This window comes from Microtus pennsylvanicus, chromosome 9 (assembly GCF_037038515.1).
Source record: "Microtus pennsylvanicus isolate mMicPen1 chromosome 9, mMicPen1.hap1, whole genome shotgun sequence".
Lineage (NCBI taxonomy): Eukaryota > Metazoa > Chordata > Mammalia > Rodentia > Cricetidae > Microtus > Microtus pennsylvanicus.
In genome coordinates this window covers 45884188-45899323 of record NC_134587.1, presented here as the reverse complement: position 1 = coordinate 45899323, position 15136 = coordinate 45884188, and the positions used below count along the sequence as shown (strand labels likewise).

Here is a 15136-nt window from a genome sequence, read left to right as displayed (position 1 = left end):
TACGCCTCCTCAGGAATCTGAAAGACTTCTCCCAGTCAGCCCCACTGGACTGGTTTCCCTGGGGAATAACCAGAGTCTTGGCTGTGCCAGACACTTTCCCAGGCTTTCTAAGTGTCTGAGAGCATCTAGAAAGATCCAAATCCAAGGCATGAAACTCTCCATGCCCAGGAGCATCGGTGCCATCATGCGAAGCCCAACCCAGCTGTCAAGGGTCCTACCAAGTGAGACTACCACAGTAAAGAGCTGATGGGCTCGCCTGGGGTGCCTGGAGACGGGGCCCTGGCAAGCTGTCCTGAGCAACTTGCCTTGCCTCTGTCTGGGTTGTCTCTGGAAGGAAGGAACTGTCTCCCCTAAAAGCAGGGCCGAAGCTGTCCCTCCACTCTGTAGTGCCTCCCACCCTCACGTGGGGCCCGGTGCCAGGAGAGGCTGAAACGAAAGCGTGTTGTGTCACCGAGATGCATAAACGCCATCTGTCAACAGGGAGCCGAGGCACGCTAATCTAAACACGGCCCCAGAGACCAATCGTCTCAGTTCATAAATACACAGCGCACAGAACCCATCCTGGAGGCCACTGGCTGCCTCCGAGACACCTCCCTTCCCAGAGCAGCAGGCACGGGATCCGGTTACTTCCCAGCGGCACCCGTTACCCCTCTTGAGTGTCTGCCTGAAGTGCCCTGCACGGCCCAGTCCTGAGAGCACTCAGTCTAGTAGCATTGAATAATTACCCAAGCGCAAAATGACAATTATGTAGAGCAGTACCGGGAGTGGGAAAAGGTGTGGAAAGAGATTTGACCTCGGCAGGGAGTGGAGGCTGGTTTCCTGGGAAGGTGCATCTATCCTGGGCTGAGGAGCTGAGAAACGGAAGCTTGAACAAAAGCCCTGGGGCCAGAAGAGCAGGAGAGAGGCTGGCTGGGCTCTGAGGGGTGGGTAAGAGGAAACACAGGCAGAGGTTCTGGGCAGGGGACAACAGGAGGGACATACAGGTCGGATTTGGTATAGTGTCCTGTGTTATGCAGGGGTCCTTCCATACAGGCTCAGGAAACCTGGGCGTCAGTATTGAGCAACACTTCTCGCTCTGCCCCGTGACTCCATGACCATGGTTTGAAATCAGCTAACACTGGAGGATTCGCAGCACTGAGCCAGACCTCTTGGTTCAGCCAGAGAGGGTGGCTCGAGCCTGTGCTGCTGAGAAGGATGGACACAGGAGAGGGAAGAGAGCTTTGAAGAGGAGACAGCTGTCATTTGGCCAGGGAGCAGGACAGGAACACAGAAACCTGGTGTGCTCTGGGCTTAGTGAATCTGGAAGTCGAACCCTAATGGAGTTAAAGCAAATCTACAGGATCTCAGACCCAATCTGAGGTTCTCGTGCCCCAGATTCTGGGACAGTCTGAACCAACCTTACAGTCACACCAGAATGTGTCAAATTCTGGCTCTGCTGTGGGATACAGGGAGCACCCCAGGTGCTGCTCCAAGTCTCAGGCTCTATTTCAGAGTGCTCCCCCAGAGTGCCTGGGGGTTCGGACACTCAATGAGATGATGCAGAGCCTGGAGGTGGGCACTCAGGACACCCCCCCCCAGTGACAACCGCCAGGCAAAGCTCATGTGTACATCACCAAGCAAGACCCAACACCCTCACCCACGGGGCAGCGGGCTCAGAAGAAACAGTCTGTAACAGCTCACCTCTGCCACCTGCTGCTTGTCCAGCTGGAACACCTGTCCAGAGCTGGTGGACGCAATCTCCTCGTAGGCCAAGTAGCCAGGATGGGTGCGGTCACCACAATCCCCCGTCAGCACAAAGACCACCTGGAAGATGGGCAAATGAGCCTGGGCTTCCTACTGTACAGGGGAGGCAATAACCCAACCATGGGAGTGATGACAGTGTCCTGTGGGTGGGGACCAGGAGCTGACACAGGGCCCAGTGCTCACACAGCCACTGACACAGCAGGTGTCTCATGTGACAGAAAAGGGACAGGAGTGGACTCCTCTTGGAGTGGCCCCTGGGGGCTACTGTGAGGAGAGCCCTGAAGAACTCTAGAATATTCTAGACCAGAGAGCAGTGATGTCATCCTAAACTTGGAGGTTTTCCCCAAGAGCAGACTGACCCTGCTCCCCTCCCCCAGCCATTGGTGCAAAAGCAAGAGGCAGAAGCCCCAACCTGTCTTCTGAGCGCTGACACAAGGATAAGGGGACATGAGCTGCAAGGACTAGGGCCGAGGATGAGGGTGGGAGAAGCATTGCCCAGACTCTGGTGGGCTATGGAAGGAGGAAGGGGTGGGGTCTGCACCAAGCACAAGCCTCACCAGGAGGTGAGAGCCCACAGGCCCAGAGCTGCAGCTGTGCCTTTAGAGAGCCACTGCTGAGACCGGATAGCAGGGCTGGGCTCTGGAGCTGCAGGAGGGTAGCCTGGCTGCTCTCCGCCCTCATACTCTCTTCTCTGGCCTCCTGCACGGCTGCCCATCCCGTCCCATCCCTAAAGCTGGCCTCTCACCTGTGACTGCTTCAGCTGCAGGAGCTGCAGAAGCTCGTTCTTCTTGTGGTAGTCCTTGGCACGTGCATCAGAGAAGACATAGATGAAGGACCCGGGGTTGGCAACCTCCACGGCAGCCTTGATGGCACCCACGCTCATCTCTGGGCAGTCACCGCCTCCCTGGAGGGTTGAAGTGCGTCAGCAGCTGCCACCCACCTCGTCTACAAACGTCTAAAATGGGTGGGAGTCGGGAATCGCCTCAGACCACCTCAGTGTGGCTCGCCGGGTCAGGCTGCGGTCTCTGTCCCTCCCAGCACCTGCCCTGTTGTGACTGTAGACGAGTGACGTGAATGAGTGACAGCGCCACCCTGTAGAAGGTATGGAATATGGGGGTAGAGCAGCCAAGGCATGGGCACGCCTTATACGAGTAAGTGTGTAAATGTGTGGCGTTGGTATATGTGTTTGTGTGTGTGCACGAGGGTGGGGGATGTTCATAGACATGTATGCAGTGTGTGTGGAGGCCACAGGCCAATGTCGCCCACCCTCTTCTAACCCTTCCTTGTGTTCTCAGACACATCTCTGGCTGAATACGGAGCTCGCTGATTCTGTGCGATTCTGTCTGTGCTTCCGCGTGCTGAGATTACGAGCGTCAGCAACCACACCCAGCTTTTCACATTGGTGCTGGGGATCTGAGCTCAGATTTTCGTGTTTGTATGGCAGGCATTTCACAGAATGAGCTGCCCCTCCCACGCGCGCGCGCGTGCACACACACACACACACACACACGTGCGCACACGAGCATTTTACCACCACGTGACAGGGAAAGTTGAATGGGAGCAACTGTGGACAGGCTCAGAAAGACCTGTGCCAGCGAAGGTTTCAGGGGTAAAGACTGGAGTGGAGCCGGGCCGGGCAAGGAGAAAGACCCTCTCTGTCACCTGCCCTGGCATCAGGCCCTCAAGGAGGGAGACACACTCTACACACCCTCCCTGCCCAGCAGCGCCCAGAGCTATTGTGGGGTGAGAACACACGCTGTTTAAAGCCCAGTTGCTGCAGCAGCCAACCCCACAACTCAACCTTCTCAGCTCATGTTCACCCCAGAAGGACATCCTCAGCCCCTAGTGTTCTTGATCCTGCTCCAGGCTACAGAGGACCCAGCTATCTATGGAATCCCTGTTCTCAGAAGAAGCTGGTGGCCTCAGCGGTCATGAAAAGGACAGATGCTGGACACGGAAGTGTTGTGAGGTAAAGACATTCAGGTGGCCAAGGACACATGACCTAGGCTCAGACCTGGCTTAGGGGTCTGAACCGAGCTGTTCCTCAGGCCCCCACACAAACCCTCAATGGAGCAGTCTCTCCCCTTCACTCATTCATAAAACGGCACCACTACCAGGGCTCTGTGAGGTGTTTGTTTCATAGGATGAGGAGAGGAGCCCAAGAGGTACAGACTTCCAGAACCAACCTGAGGTGTGGGAAGCAAGGCAGGGAAGGAGGAGGAAATTCCTTGGCTCTGCTATGGAAGAGAAAGAAGAATAAAGATGGCGGGCAGCCCACCTGAACATAGAGTTCCCGCAGTTCTCTCTGGAATACCACTGGGTCTGCTGTGAGGGTCACTGGGCCGATATCTGTGGAAAGACAGAGACACAGGTGGGTTTCACAGAGCACAAAAGGACCACGGGCAAATCCATTTCTAAAGTGGTCCCAAGTCTCCTCTAGGAAATCCCCACTCTGCCATCTCATCCATTCCTACTCCCGAAAGGAAAGGGATGCTGGGAGAAACAAAGAGAACAGGAAACAGCTCCTCCATTCTGGAGCACACAGCAAGCAGCCAACCCCAGGACAAGCTCGCTGAATGCTCCCCAGAAAGTCCATCTCTCTGGGGGAAAGCTTCAGATCCACACACTGGCTATGGGAGGGGATGTGGAGCAGGGGGATGTCCCTCCAAGGCTGATGGAACTTCAGGAGAGAACACGAGCTTCTTGGTTGAGTGATGAGTCTAGTAACTAAAAATTAAATTACACTCAGGCAGCAGATACGATGCAGACAGTATGCAAAATGTAAGACTCACTTCCTGGGGAGGGCAGAGGATGGTGGTGTGAGGCTCCATCCTTCTGCTCAGAATGGTATGATGTCTAAAACTAAGGAGTGGTTTCTAGAATTTTCTTGGCTCTTGGTGGGTTGTTGGGAACTGAAGCATGGAAAACGAAGCTGTCGATAATGGGGACCACTGTGACCAGTTCCCAAACTCAGCAACGAAACAGATAAACTACCAGGTACGAGTGTGGGTGAGTCTCACATGAAGGAAGCATGAGAAAGAAGCCAAACTCGGGAGTGTGTCAGAACAGAAGCTGCCCATGTGGTAGAGAAGCCTGGAAAAGGCAGAGGGATCGGCTATGGGGACGGCCGTGGTCTAGACCCTGAGAGGAGTGTGGGTTCTAAGGTGCATCACCCCTTGAGAGCACACAGCTGAGATTCGTGCATTCTGTATCTGTGGATTTACTTTTGGAAGTCATGCTTGTGCAGGGACATTTTGTTCCCTGAACCACCGCCCAGACCCTGGTTGTTTCTGTGCCAGATAATAGTCTAGGCTATTTAAAATACAGATAGACATTAAAAAAATAAAAAAAAATAAGATACAGATAGACAGACAGACAGATGATAGATAGGTAGCTAAATAGATGATAGGTAGACAGATAGGAAGATAGGTAGATGATAGAAAGGAAGAGAGAGAGAGATAAATAGGTAGATAGACTGATGATAGATAATGAATAGATGCATGGATGCATGGTTGGATAGACAGACGGCAAATGAATAGAGAGATGGATGATGGACGGGTGAATAGAGAAAGAGGTGATGGGTCAAGGATGATCACCCTCCCTTCCTTGGTTTGGTTTTTCCTTTGGTATACATGGCAAGATTGAATGTCAGTCACCACTCAAACCTCCTCTTCTGATTCTCTTTTTCTTTGAATGTTTTATGTCTTTGGTTTTTAAACATAATGTTCTCTTTTTGCCTTTGTTTGTGTGTATGGTATGCATGCATGTGTAAGCATGCTCACATGTGTGTGGTTATTCATTTGTATACATGTATGTGGAGGCCAGAAGCTGGCATCAGGCGGCTTCCTCAACTGCTCTCTGCATTATATATTGAGGTAAGATCTCTGTAGAACTCAGAACTCCCCTACGCAGCTCGCCTAGCCAGATGGCTCCAGAAATCCCTCTGTTTCCTGAGTCTTGGGATTGCAGGTGGGCTGCCACTCACCTGGCCTTTACCTGGGTGCTGGCAACCCAAGTTCCAGCCCTCACACTACATAGCACACACTTTCTCAGTGCTATGTGTGGCATCTTCTCAGTCCACTTAAAGACATTATTATTTATGGGTATGTACGCCTGTGTGTGTGTGTGCGTGTGTGTGTGTCACATGTGCAGGTGCCTGCAGAAGCCAGAAGAGGGTCTCAGATCCCCTAGAGCTGGAGTTACAGACAGCTGTGAGCCACCATGTGGTGCTGGGAGTCAAGCCTGGTTCCTCTGCAAGAGCATCCGGTACGCTTAATCACTGTGTTGCTCCGGTCCCTGTTGTTTGTAACCACTGTACTGGAACAAGATTATGATAATCTGGGCAGCCCTGGGTGGGAGGGTGAGCGTCCCGGATACAACATCTAAGGCTCAGCTTCCTACCACCCAGGTTCTGGGAAAGTCCATCCTGTGAGAGAGAGTGCCTGCGGTGATTTGAAAAAAAATGACCCCCCCAAAGGGAGTGGTACTATTAGAAGGGGTGGCCTTGTGGGATAGGTGTGTTCTTATTGTAGGAAGAGTCACTATGGAGGCGGACTCTGAGGTCTCATATATGCTCAGCGGTAGCCCACTGAGATCAACCACTTCCTGTTGCCTGAAAGATGTAGAGTTCTCAGCTACTTCTCCAGAACCGTGTCTGCCTGCCACCATGTCCCACCACGATGATAATGGACTGAACCTCCAAACTTTAAGCCAGCTCCCCCAATTAAATGTTTTCCTTTATAAGGGTTGCTATGGTCATGGTGTCTCTTCACAGAAAAAGAAACCCTAAGTTGTCAGTCTCCCTTGGGAGACCAAGTCACCCCAAAGCAGCTGCCTCTTGTCTGGCCTCCTCCTGCCCCAGAGAGCAAACATCTGGATATGACTAGGAAGGGACTGAGTTCTCAGAGCTCACCCACAAGCTGCTTGTGGGAGGGGCAGAGAAGCATGGCACCCATCATCAAGGAAGACTGCCTGTGGAGACTGGGCAGGCTGGCCGCTCCCACACCGTTTCCAACAGGACTCTGAGTACAGGGCCAAAGAGAGCAGGGTGTCAAGTTGTCACTCTGAGAGTTACGTGTGTGTGTGTGTGTGTGTGTGTGTGTGTGTGTGTGTGTGGTGTGGTGGGTTACTGGGTCCCTCTTTCTCCCTAACAGCTGGTTCTAGACAAAAAAAAAATCCCAATGGTGTCCCTTCCTGACACAGTGGGCCTCAGGTGAGGCTGCTACTGCTGCTTTGTGCTAATTCATTTTCCTGATGCTATCACAGAATCTCCGACACTATTTGATTTAAAAAAAGAAAGGTTGTTTCCTGCTCACAGTTCCGAAGGGTAACAGGCCCAAGACTGTAATACAGCACCTGCTGGGAGCTCTGGGAGTCACACACGGCAGAAGTGGAAGTGAGCAGGCGGGAGAGCATGAGGGTAGGCTCATCCCAGGAGAACTCAGCCCAGAAAAAAACACTACCAACCCATTCCTGAGGGTGCAGCCTCATGACCTAAACCCTCCCTTGGGCTCCACATTACCACATGGAAAATTCAAGCTTCCATAAATCAGCTCTGGGGTGGGACAGGCTGTGGCAGTCATGTTGACAGGCATGAATCTATTGTTGTTAGAGGTGGGATTTTTTTTTTGAGACAAAGTCTCATGTAGCCCAGGCTACCCTTGAACTCTTTATATAGCCACTAAGGACCTTGGATTCCTGACCCTGCTGTTTCCACCTCCTGAGCTGCTGGGATACAGGTGCACACCATCTCACTCAGCTCTTTCAGGGCGGGGTGGAACTCAAGACCTTGTGAATGCTGGGTAACACCCTACACACTGTCCCACATCCCTAGCACAATAAAACCTACTGGAGTCCAGGGAGTGACCTGAGCAAGGAATTATGAGCAGGCATCAGTAGAGATGGGGCTGGGATCTGGGTCATTCTGACCCCAGCTCCAGGCTGTCAAGCAGGCTAGAGGCTGCAGATGCTCTGTGCTCACTTGCTTGGCCTCATTGCTCCTGGAGGGGAGGGAGGTTCGTGACTGATGAAGGACATTTGCCAAACAGCTGGGCAGAGGTAGCGTGCAGCTCCTTAAAGCTGGGCACGCTGGCCGTGGGAATGATTAAGCCTGGGACCGTGACTCCCTCAACCATTCTCCTGCCTACGAATTCCAGAAGCCTGGCCCAGGCTCACCCTCTGCAGCAAACTCAGAATTCTCTGGTATATGTAGAACATGCAGGGTTGGGATAGTCCAGGTGCTTTAGCAGCCCCTTGTCTGGCCCTGTAAGTCCCCGTGGGAATAGTCAGGCTGTGGCTGGGCCCTCAGAGTTCATCTGTAACAATCTCTCATCCTCTTATCAAGGACTCTTTCCAGATCTTTCCTTCCCCATAGTCAAGCAGCATTTGAGTCTGTAGCAAGTTCTCAACACACACACACACACACACACACACACACACACACGCACGCACGCACGCACGCACGCACCTACCCCAGTAACCTCAGCAGAACTCCCTACCCCCTACCCTGACACCATCATGCCCACCCTCTCCAGGACTCAGCTGTCCCATCCCAAAGAGGCAGGAGCTGGAGAATGTGGCGAGTAGGTTGCTGGGATTCCATTTTCTGAGCCTGAGCCAAGATGACACCCTGTTTGCTGCTACCCCCGATGACAGACTTGATGAGACAAGACCACCAAACTGATGGCGCTACCCAAAGAACAAAAATGGTCCCAGAGCCTCCTCCACCTCCAGGAGTCCAGAAGCTCCTCAGAGGCCCCTGCCAGGGCTTCTTTTCTTGACTACTCAGTGGGTCTTGGCTCCGTCTGCTGCTGTTCATTCGATGTGTGCTGGACCACGGTCCTGCTGGCCTGAGAGCTTCTACTTCTGCTATCCCTCTCCCCAGGATGCTGTTCCCAGACCTGCCTGATCCTTCTCCACCCAACGGCACCTCAATTCAGCAATGTCACCGCAGGACTGACTGCCATGGCTCACACCAGGAGTGTGTCACTCTGGGCTTTTCTGACTGCACTGAAGACCATGGCAAACTGGCATCTGCCTGGCCAGAGGTAATCCTTCTAACCTTAGAGAGTACGGTTAACCCTTGGAGGCTGGCCTGATCCCACACCAGCCCCTCTGGGGGCCTCCACCATCAGGCCCATCACCCCTTTCCACTGGCCCATACCTCCCAGGTATCCAGCCCCCACCCCTTCTCCCTCTACCCCCTCCCAACTTCTCGCCCCTGAAAAGACTCAGGCCTGGAAACCCCTTGACAAGGAACTGTCTGGCCCACTCCTGGCCGCTGACGTGACATGAACCAGTCTAGTCCTCAGGATGCATTCAGGATTCGCTTTCCCAGTACATGACTCTGCGTCAGGATGACAGGAGCCAGCCTGAACCGGCCTGATGTAGATGATGCCTCACAGGTGCCTGGATGGCTAGTCTTCCGGAGAGGAAGCTGGAACTAGACTGAGGGAGTGAGGACCCCCTGGCTAAGGTGGGGGGAACCCGTGGGCTAAAGGAATGAGGACCCTCCTGCTGCTATAGGGGTGAGAACCCAAAGCTCAGGGAATGGCCCCCGTGCTAAGCATGGAAAGGACCTCCAGCCTAAGGGAAGGAAACCCCAGGTAGAGGGAGGGGGGACTCCTGGGTTAAGGTGTAAAACCTTTGTGTTAAAGGAGGGAAGATGGTCAGACTGAGGACCTGAAGCTCCTCAGGCTGGGGAGGTAATAACAAAATCAGGGTGGTAAAGACCCCCACTTACACATATATGCCCCATAGCTCCCATGCATGCTAAAAAAAAAACAAAACTGTCCCAACCACGAGCAGTTCTGAAGACAGCAGCATGAGTTCAGTGTAGGCATCCCAAACCTCTTCACCAAGGGATGGCAGCATCCCCAGAGACCTAAAGACAGGGGAGACTCTGGAAGGTTCTAAATTAGCCAACAATCAGACATGTGCAAATTAGCACAACACCGCATGTCATCTACCAACTTAGCCCAAAGTCCTTATAGCAGGCCAGATGCGATAAACACAGTGTCCCAGGGTGTCCTGGGCAGGGCAGAATTCGGGGAAGTTTTTCCATACTGATCAAAATGCAAAAGGCAGGGGCCACTTCCACACAGCGGTTTCACTTCCAGGAATGCATCCTGCAGACACATCCCAGTGCATGTGGGTCTGCAGCAGAGGGACAGAGAGAAGCCAGCTTCGTATAGTAGGGGATGTGCAAAAAATTAAGGTAATGTGATAAGTAATATCACTTGAGGTGTCTTCTACAGCCATGAAAACCAATGTAGAAAAAGTGAATGTCCCGACATGAAAAGGTAGCGTGCAGGGTAAAACACTCACTGACCATAAGTTTAAAAGTTAAGACTGTAGGGACTGGGGCGATGGCTCAGTAGTTAGGAACTACTACTTTGCTTTTACAGAAGACCTGGGTTCTGGTCCTAGCACTCATGTGGAGACTCACAACCACAGAGAACTCTGGTTCAGGGGCCTCCGACGCCCTCTTCTGGCCTCTGTGGGCACTGCATGTATGTGTGGCATACATGTATATACATACATGTATACATGTATATATATGAAAGCAACTGAGATGATTCAGTGAGTAAAGCCACCAAGCCTGATGACCTGAATTTAATTCCCAGGACCCACATGGTGAAGGGGGAAATGAACTCCCAAACTTTTTCCTCTGACTTCCACATTCATGAAATCACACATACAAATAAATGTTTAAAAGGGGTATTTGCATATAAGTTGGCCATATACGTGTTGCACACATATGCACACATATGAGCACACGAACACATGCATATACAAACACATACATACACACACATAAACATACACACCCATGAACATGCACAAGTGCATATATGTACACACACACACACACACACACACAGAGCCTGGAAAGACATAAGAATATTAAAGTTTGCATTTCAGACTGGAGAGATAGCTGAGCGGTTAAGAGCACTAACTGCTCTTCTAGAAGTCCTGAGTTCAATTCCTAGCAACCATGTGGCAGCTCACAACCATCTGTAACTCCACTTCCAGGGGATCCAACCCTCTCACATAGACATACACCTAGGCAAAACGTCAATGCACATAAAATAAATAAATCATTTTTTAAAAATCTGCATTTCTTGAACACTGTATGATTAGACTGTTTTATAAATGTGTCTTTACTTTGCTTCCTCGAGTTTGGGTTTTGTCCTGCCGGGGCGCCCGGGGCCTGTGCTCTACCACTGCACCCCAGTCCCTGTTTGTCAGTGTTTGAAGGAAACAGAGTGTTAACTGGAAAAGCTGAACCCTGAGCCAAAGCTTGACAAAGAGCAGAAAGGAAGAACTTCCTGGATGGTCTGAAGAGATTAACCCACACGCATATGCACCAGCGAGAAGCCAGCTGAGCATTAAAGACAATAGTCACCATGACCACGGGACTAAAGCAAGGCATGTGGGAACCAGTCACAAGGAAGGGAACGCACATGTCAACAGGAAACAGACCTGGCAACGCCACAACAAGAGCTGGAAACTTACCTGCTGAAATCGGTACCCGTTCCCAAACCACACAGAGGATTTTTGTTTTGTGTGGGTGTTTTATTTGTGTTAAGACAGGGTCTCGAGTAGCCCAGACTGGCCTCAAACTCCCATATAGTGGAAGAGGACCTTGAATCTCTGATCCTCCTGCCTCCTCCAGTTCCCAAGGACTGGGATTACAGAGCTGGATCACCACTCCCAGCCTTTTGTGGTGCTAAGGACCAAGTCCAAGGCTTTGTGCAAGTTAGGCAAGCACTCTCCCAACTGAGCAGCATTCTCAACTCATTGGATTCTTTTTCTTTCTGTTTGTTTTGCCTTCTGGTTTATTTAGGTTTTTCTTCTGGTTAAGTTTTTGTGCTTTTTGGTTTGGGGTGTTAGAAATAAAACTGTCCTTAACCTAATGATTTAAAAATAAACAAACAAAACAGCAACAACAACCACAACAACAAAAGGAAACCAAAAACAGACCTTCACATCAAGAGCCAGCATCCTAAGGAGCAGGTTGTAGCTCAGTGTTTGAGTCTGTATTTAGTACGCTAAGCCCTGGATTTGATCCTCAGCACCAAGAAACAACCAACCAACTACCAAAAGAATGGACCTGTAAATGACAAAGCCAGAAACAAGACGAGATGCCTTCCGTCACCACAATTCTTTGAAATGATTCTGCACAGCCGGGCTTCCAAGGCAGACTCTGCAGACTGTGCGTGATGGGCGCCAACTCAGGAAGCTGGGGACACCACCAAAGGCTAAAGCTTCATTTAAAGAAAACTCTTGAGGGCCTAGGGAGCAGGCTCAGTAGGGAAGTGCTGGCTGCACAAGTGTGAAGACCTGAATTCAGATGTCAGAGCACATATAAACACCAGCTGCACTGGTGTGTGTCCAGAACCCCGGTCCTGGGGAAGTGAGGACAGGAGGACCACTGGGGCTCTCTGGCCAGCCAGCCTAGTCTAATTGGGAGCTCCAGGTCTGGAGAGAGACTTTGTCCCCAAAAACAAGGCAAAGGGAGACCAAAAAACACACTCAACATCAGCCTCTGGCCTACACACACACACAGAGGCACAGACACACACATGCACACACATATACACACACACATGTGCATGTGCACACATGCAGGAACATGCACAAATGCATGCATGCACATGCGTGCATATACATACATGCCTTCAGTAAAAAAAATGTTTAAAAGGCAATAATTGCATGAAAACAAATTGTTCCCCAACATCCCAGAAATACAACCTTTCAAAATAAAATATGATGGATAAAAACATCCTGGCCAAAATGGTAACACATGGGAAAGGATGCAGCTAGAGATAATCTTAACTGAACTGGAGGAATTTATAGGAAAATCATGGAGCCTGGCTAAAGGAAGTGTGTCCCCAGGGGGGGCGAGCAGGACTTTGGGGATGGGTGGATTCCTTCAAATGGTAATTATAGCTAGATTCAAGATTTAATGAAATTTTGAGCAAAATCACAGTCAAGTTTTAGAAGATTTTAATTCTAATTTAGTTTATTTATTTATTTGTGTGGCAAGATCTCACTATGTACACTTGGCTGTCCTGGAATTCTCTATGTAGAGCAGGCTGGCCTCAGACTCACAGATATTCACCACCTGCTTCTGCATCCTGCGTCGCCACACTTGACTTGTATTTGTGTGTGTGTGTGTGTGAGCATGTGTGTGTGCGTGCATGTGTGTGTGTGCGTGCATGTGTGTGTATGAGCACGTGTGTGTGCGTGCATGTGTGTGTGCACGTGCATGTGTGTGCGTGCGTGCATGTGTGTGTGCATGTGTGTGTGCGTGCATGTGTGTGTGAGCACGTGTGCGTGCGTGCATGTGTGTGTGTGCATGTGTGTGTGTGCATGCATGTGTGTGTGTGAGCACGTGTGTGTGCGTGCATGTGTGTGTGCATGTGTGTGTGTGAGCACGTGTGTGTGCGTGCATGTGTGTGTGTGTGCATGCATGTGCGGCACACGCAGGTGTGGCTGTGTGTACCTTAGTGTAGATGCCCAAGAGTCCTGAGAAGAGCGTTATGTCACCTAGAACTGAACTTACAGGCAGTTGTTGGCTACCCAGAGTAGAACCAAACTAGGGATCTCTGTAAGAGTAGCCGATGTTCTTAACTGCTGAGCCATCTCTCCAGCCCACAGCTGAATTTTTTAAAGAAGTTAACAGAGATTTTCTGTTACCTAATATTTCATCTGAAAGAATAAATACTTCAGAATAGTTTGAAAATTATGACTATGAAGGGATGGGATGTTGCTAAGCAACGGAATATGTGCTTAGAATGCACAAGGAATCAACATGATTGTGTACCCTGCAATCCCAGCACTTGGAAGGTGGAGGCAGAGGAATCAGGAGTTCAAGATCATCCTTGGGACACTGGGAGCCATGGCTACATGAAACCCTTGTCTCAAACAATCAGAAGCAAGAGCCTGGTTCTGGGTTCCATCTCTAGCGCCATAAAACAAAGATATGAAATGAAGTTTAAAAATAGGAGAAGAAATTGGTTTAAGTCACTTTAGAAATGGGGTTTAGAGGACAAAGGAGAGTAAGCCAGGCCTCGGTTAAGAAGGCCTTTCCCACGGGGTTAGGAGTTAACGATTCTGAACCCATGCCTGTCCATGCTGGAATGGAATAATGGAGTAAGTGGACAGCGGACAGATGCAGGAAGCCAGGTTTGTCAGCGTTGGAACGGGAGGTCAGAGATAAGCCACATGTGTTCGGCCTGGCTCTACATAGGAAGAGGCTGCCACGATGCATGTGGTAGTGATTTATGCTGGAGACATCAGTGTGAAGGCATGCTCTTCTTGGAGGGACACGGCTGTGTGTCGGGCATCCTTCCTGTTGCGATGAGACACATAGCAGAAGCAAGGGGGCAGGGATGCATTTGGACCCATGGTTGAGAGGCTGTGGTTAATAACGCTGGGAAGAAATGGTGAAGTTTATGGTGTGGGGAGCCTCCTGTCTACAAGTCAGGAAGTAGCAGACAGGGAGCACTCATGTTCTGCCAACTTCATCTGGCTCCCTACTTGTCCCCATTTTTAGTCAGTTGGGACCCACCCTCCGCTCAAAGGGTCTGAGGGCTACTTTTAGGGTGGCCTTTCCCCCTTGGTTTACCCTCCCTAGGAATCCCCTCATAAGCATAACCAGGAGTGTGCCTCATTAATGCCTGAGGTGTGTCTTCATCCAGTCAAACTGACGATCAAAATGAACTCTCACAATATGGCTGTATCTAGACACAGTGGCCAGCAGGAAGGCTCGGGGGTAGAGTCTGCTTGCTGCAAGGTTTAGACTCACATGGAAGAACTGACTTCTGCAGGCCGTCCTCTGACCTCCATGTGCATGCATCACACACACCTGTTGAGAACCCCCAGACAAGCATTTGGAAACACAACCGAACATTTTAAATCAGAAATGCGGAGAGGAGCACGCGCAAGTTCTGTGCATGCTCAGATCTCCCCGCTCTGCCATGAAGGGGTTCAGAAGCGGTGACCTCTAAGCCGCAACAAGCACATTTAGCACCAGGGCATGACTGCTGACACCATCCCCAAACAAGAACAACCAGGAATCCTCAGGAGATCAGCTAGTTCTATAGAATGTGTGCCCACTGGCAGCATCTTTTAGTACCGAGGAGTGTTTGAAAGTTAACAGTGTCGGGCTTGGGACTGTGGCTCAGTTAGCGGAGCTCTTGCCCAGCATGCACTGAGCCCTGGGTTCTATCCCCAGAGTGGATAAAGGGATGTGGTACACACCTGTAATCCCAGCACACCTGTAATCAGGGAGGGGAGGCAGAAGAATCAGATGTCCAAGGTCACTCTCAGCTATATAGCAAGTTCAAGGCCAGCCTGGACTACAGGAGACCTTATATCCAAGTTA

General features: G+C 50.8%; 1 protein-coding gene across 1 annotated transcript in view; it reads right to left on the bottom strand.

Moving 5' to 3' along the window:
- The window catches only part of Hmcn2 (hemicentin 2), a 155436-nt gene that overhangs the window by 129566 nt on the left and 10734 nt on the right, over positions 1 to 15136 (bottom strand). The window contains exons 2-4 of the mRNA XM_075985770.1: positions 4022 to 4092; positions 2489 to 2647; positions 1681 to 1803 (exon numbers count right to left, since the gene is read on the bottom strand). Coding sequence (XP_075841885.1) covers positions 1681 to 1803; positions 2489 to 2647; positions 4022 to 4092 — 353 coding nt within the window. The remainder of the gene's footprint in view (positions 1 to 1680; positions 1804 to 2488; positions 2648 to 4021; positions 4093 to 15136) is intronic.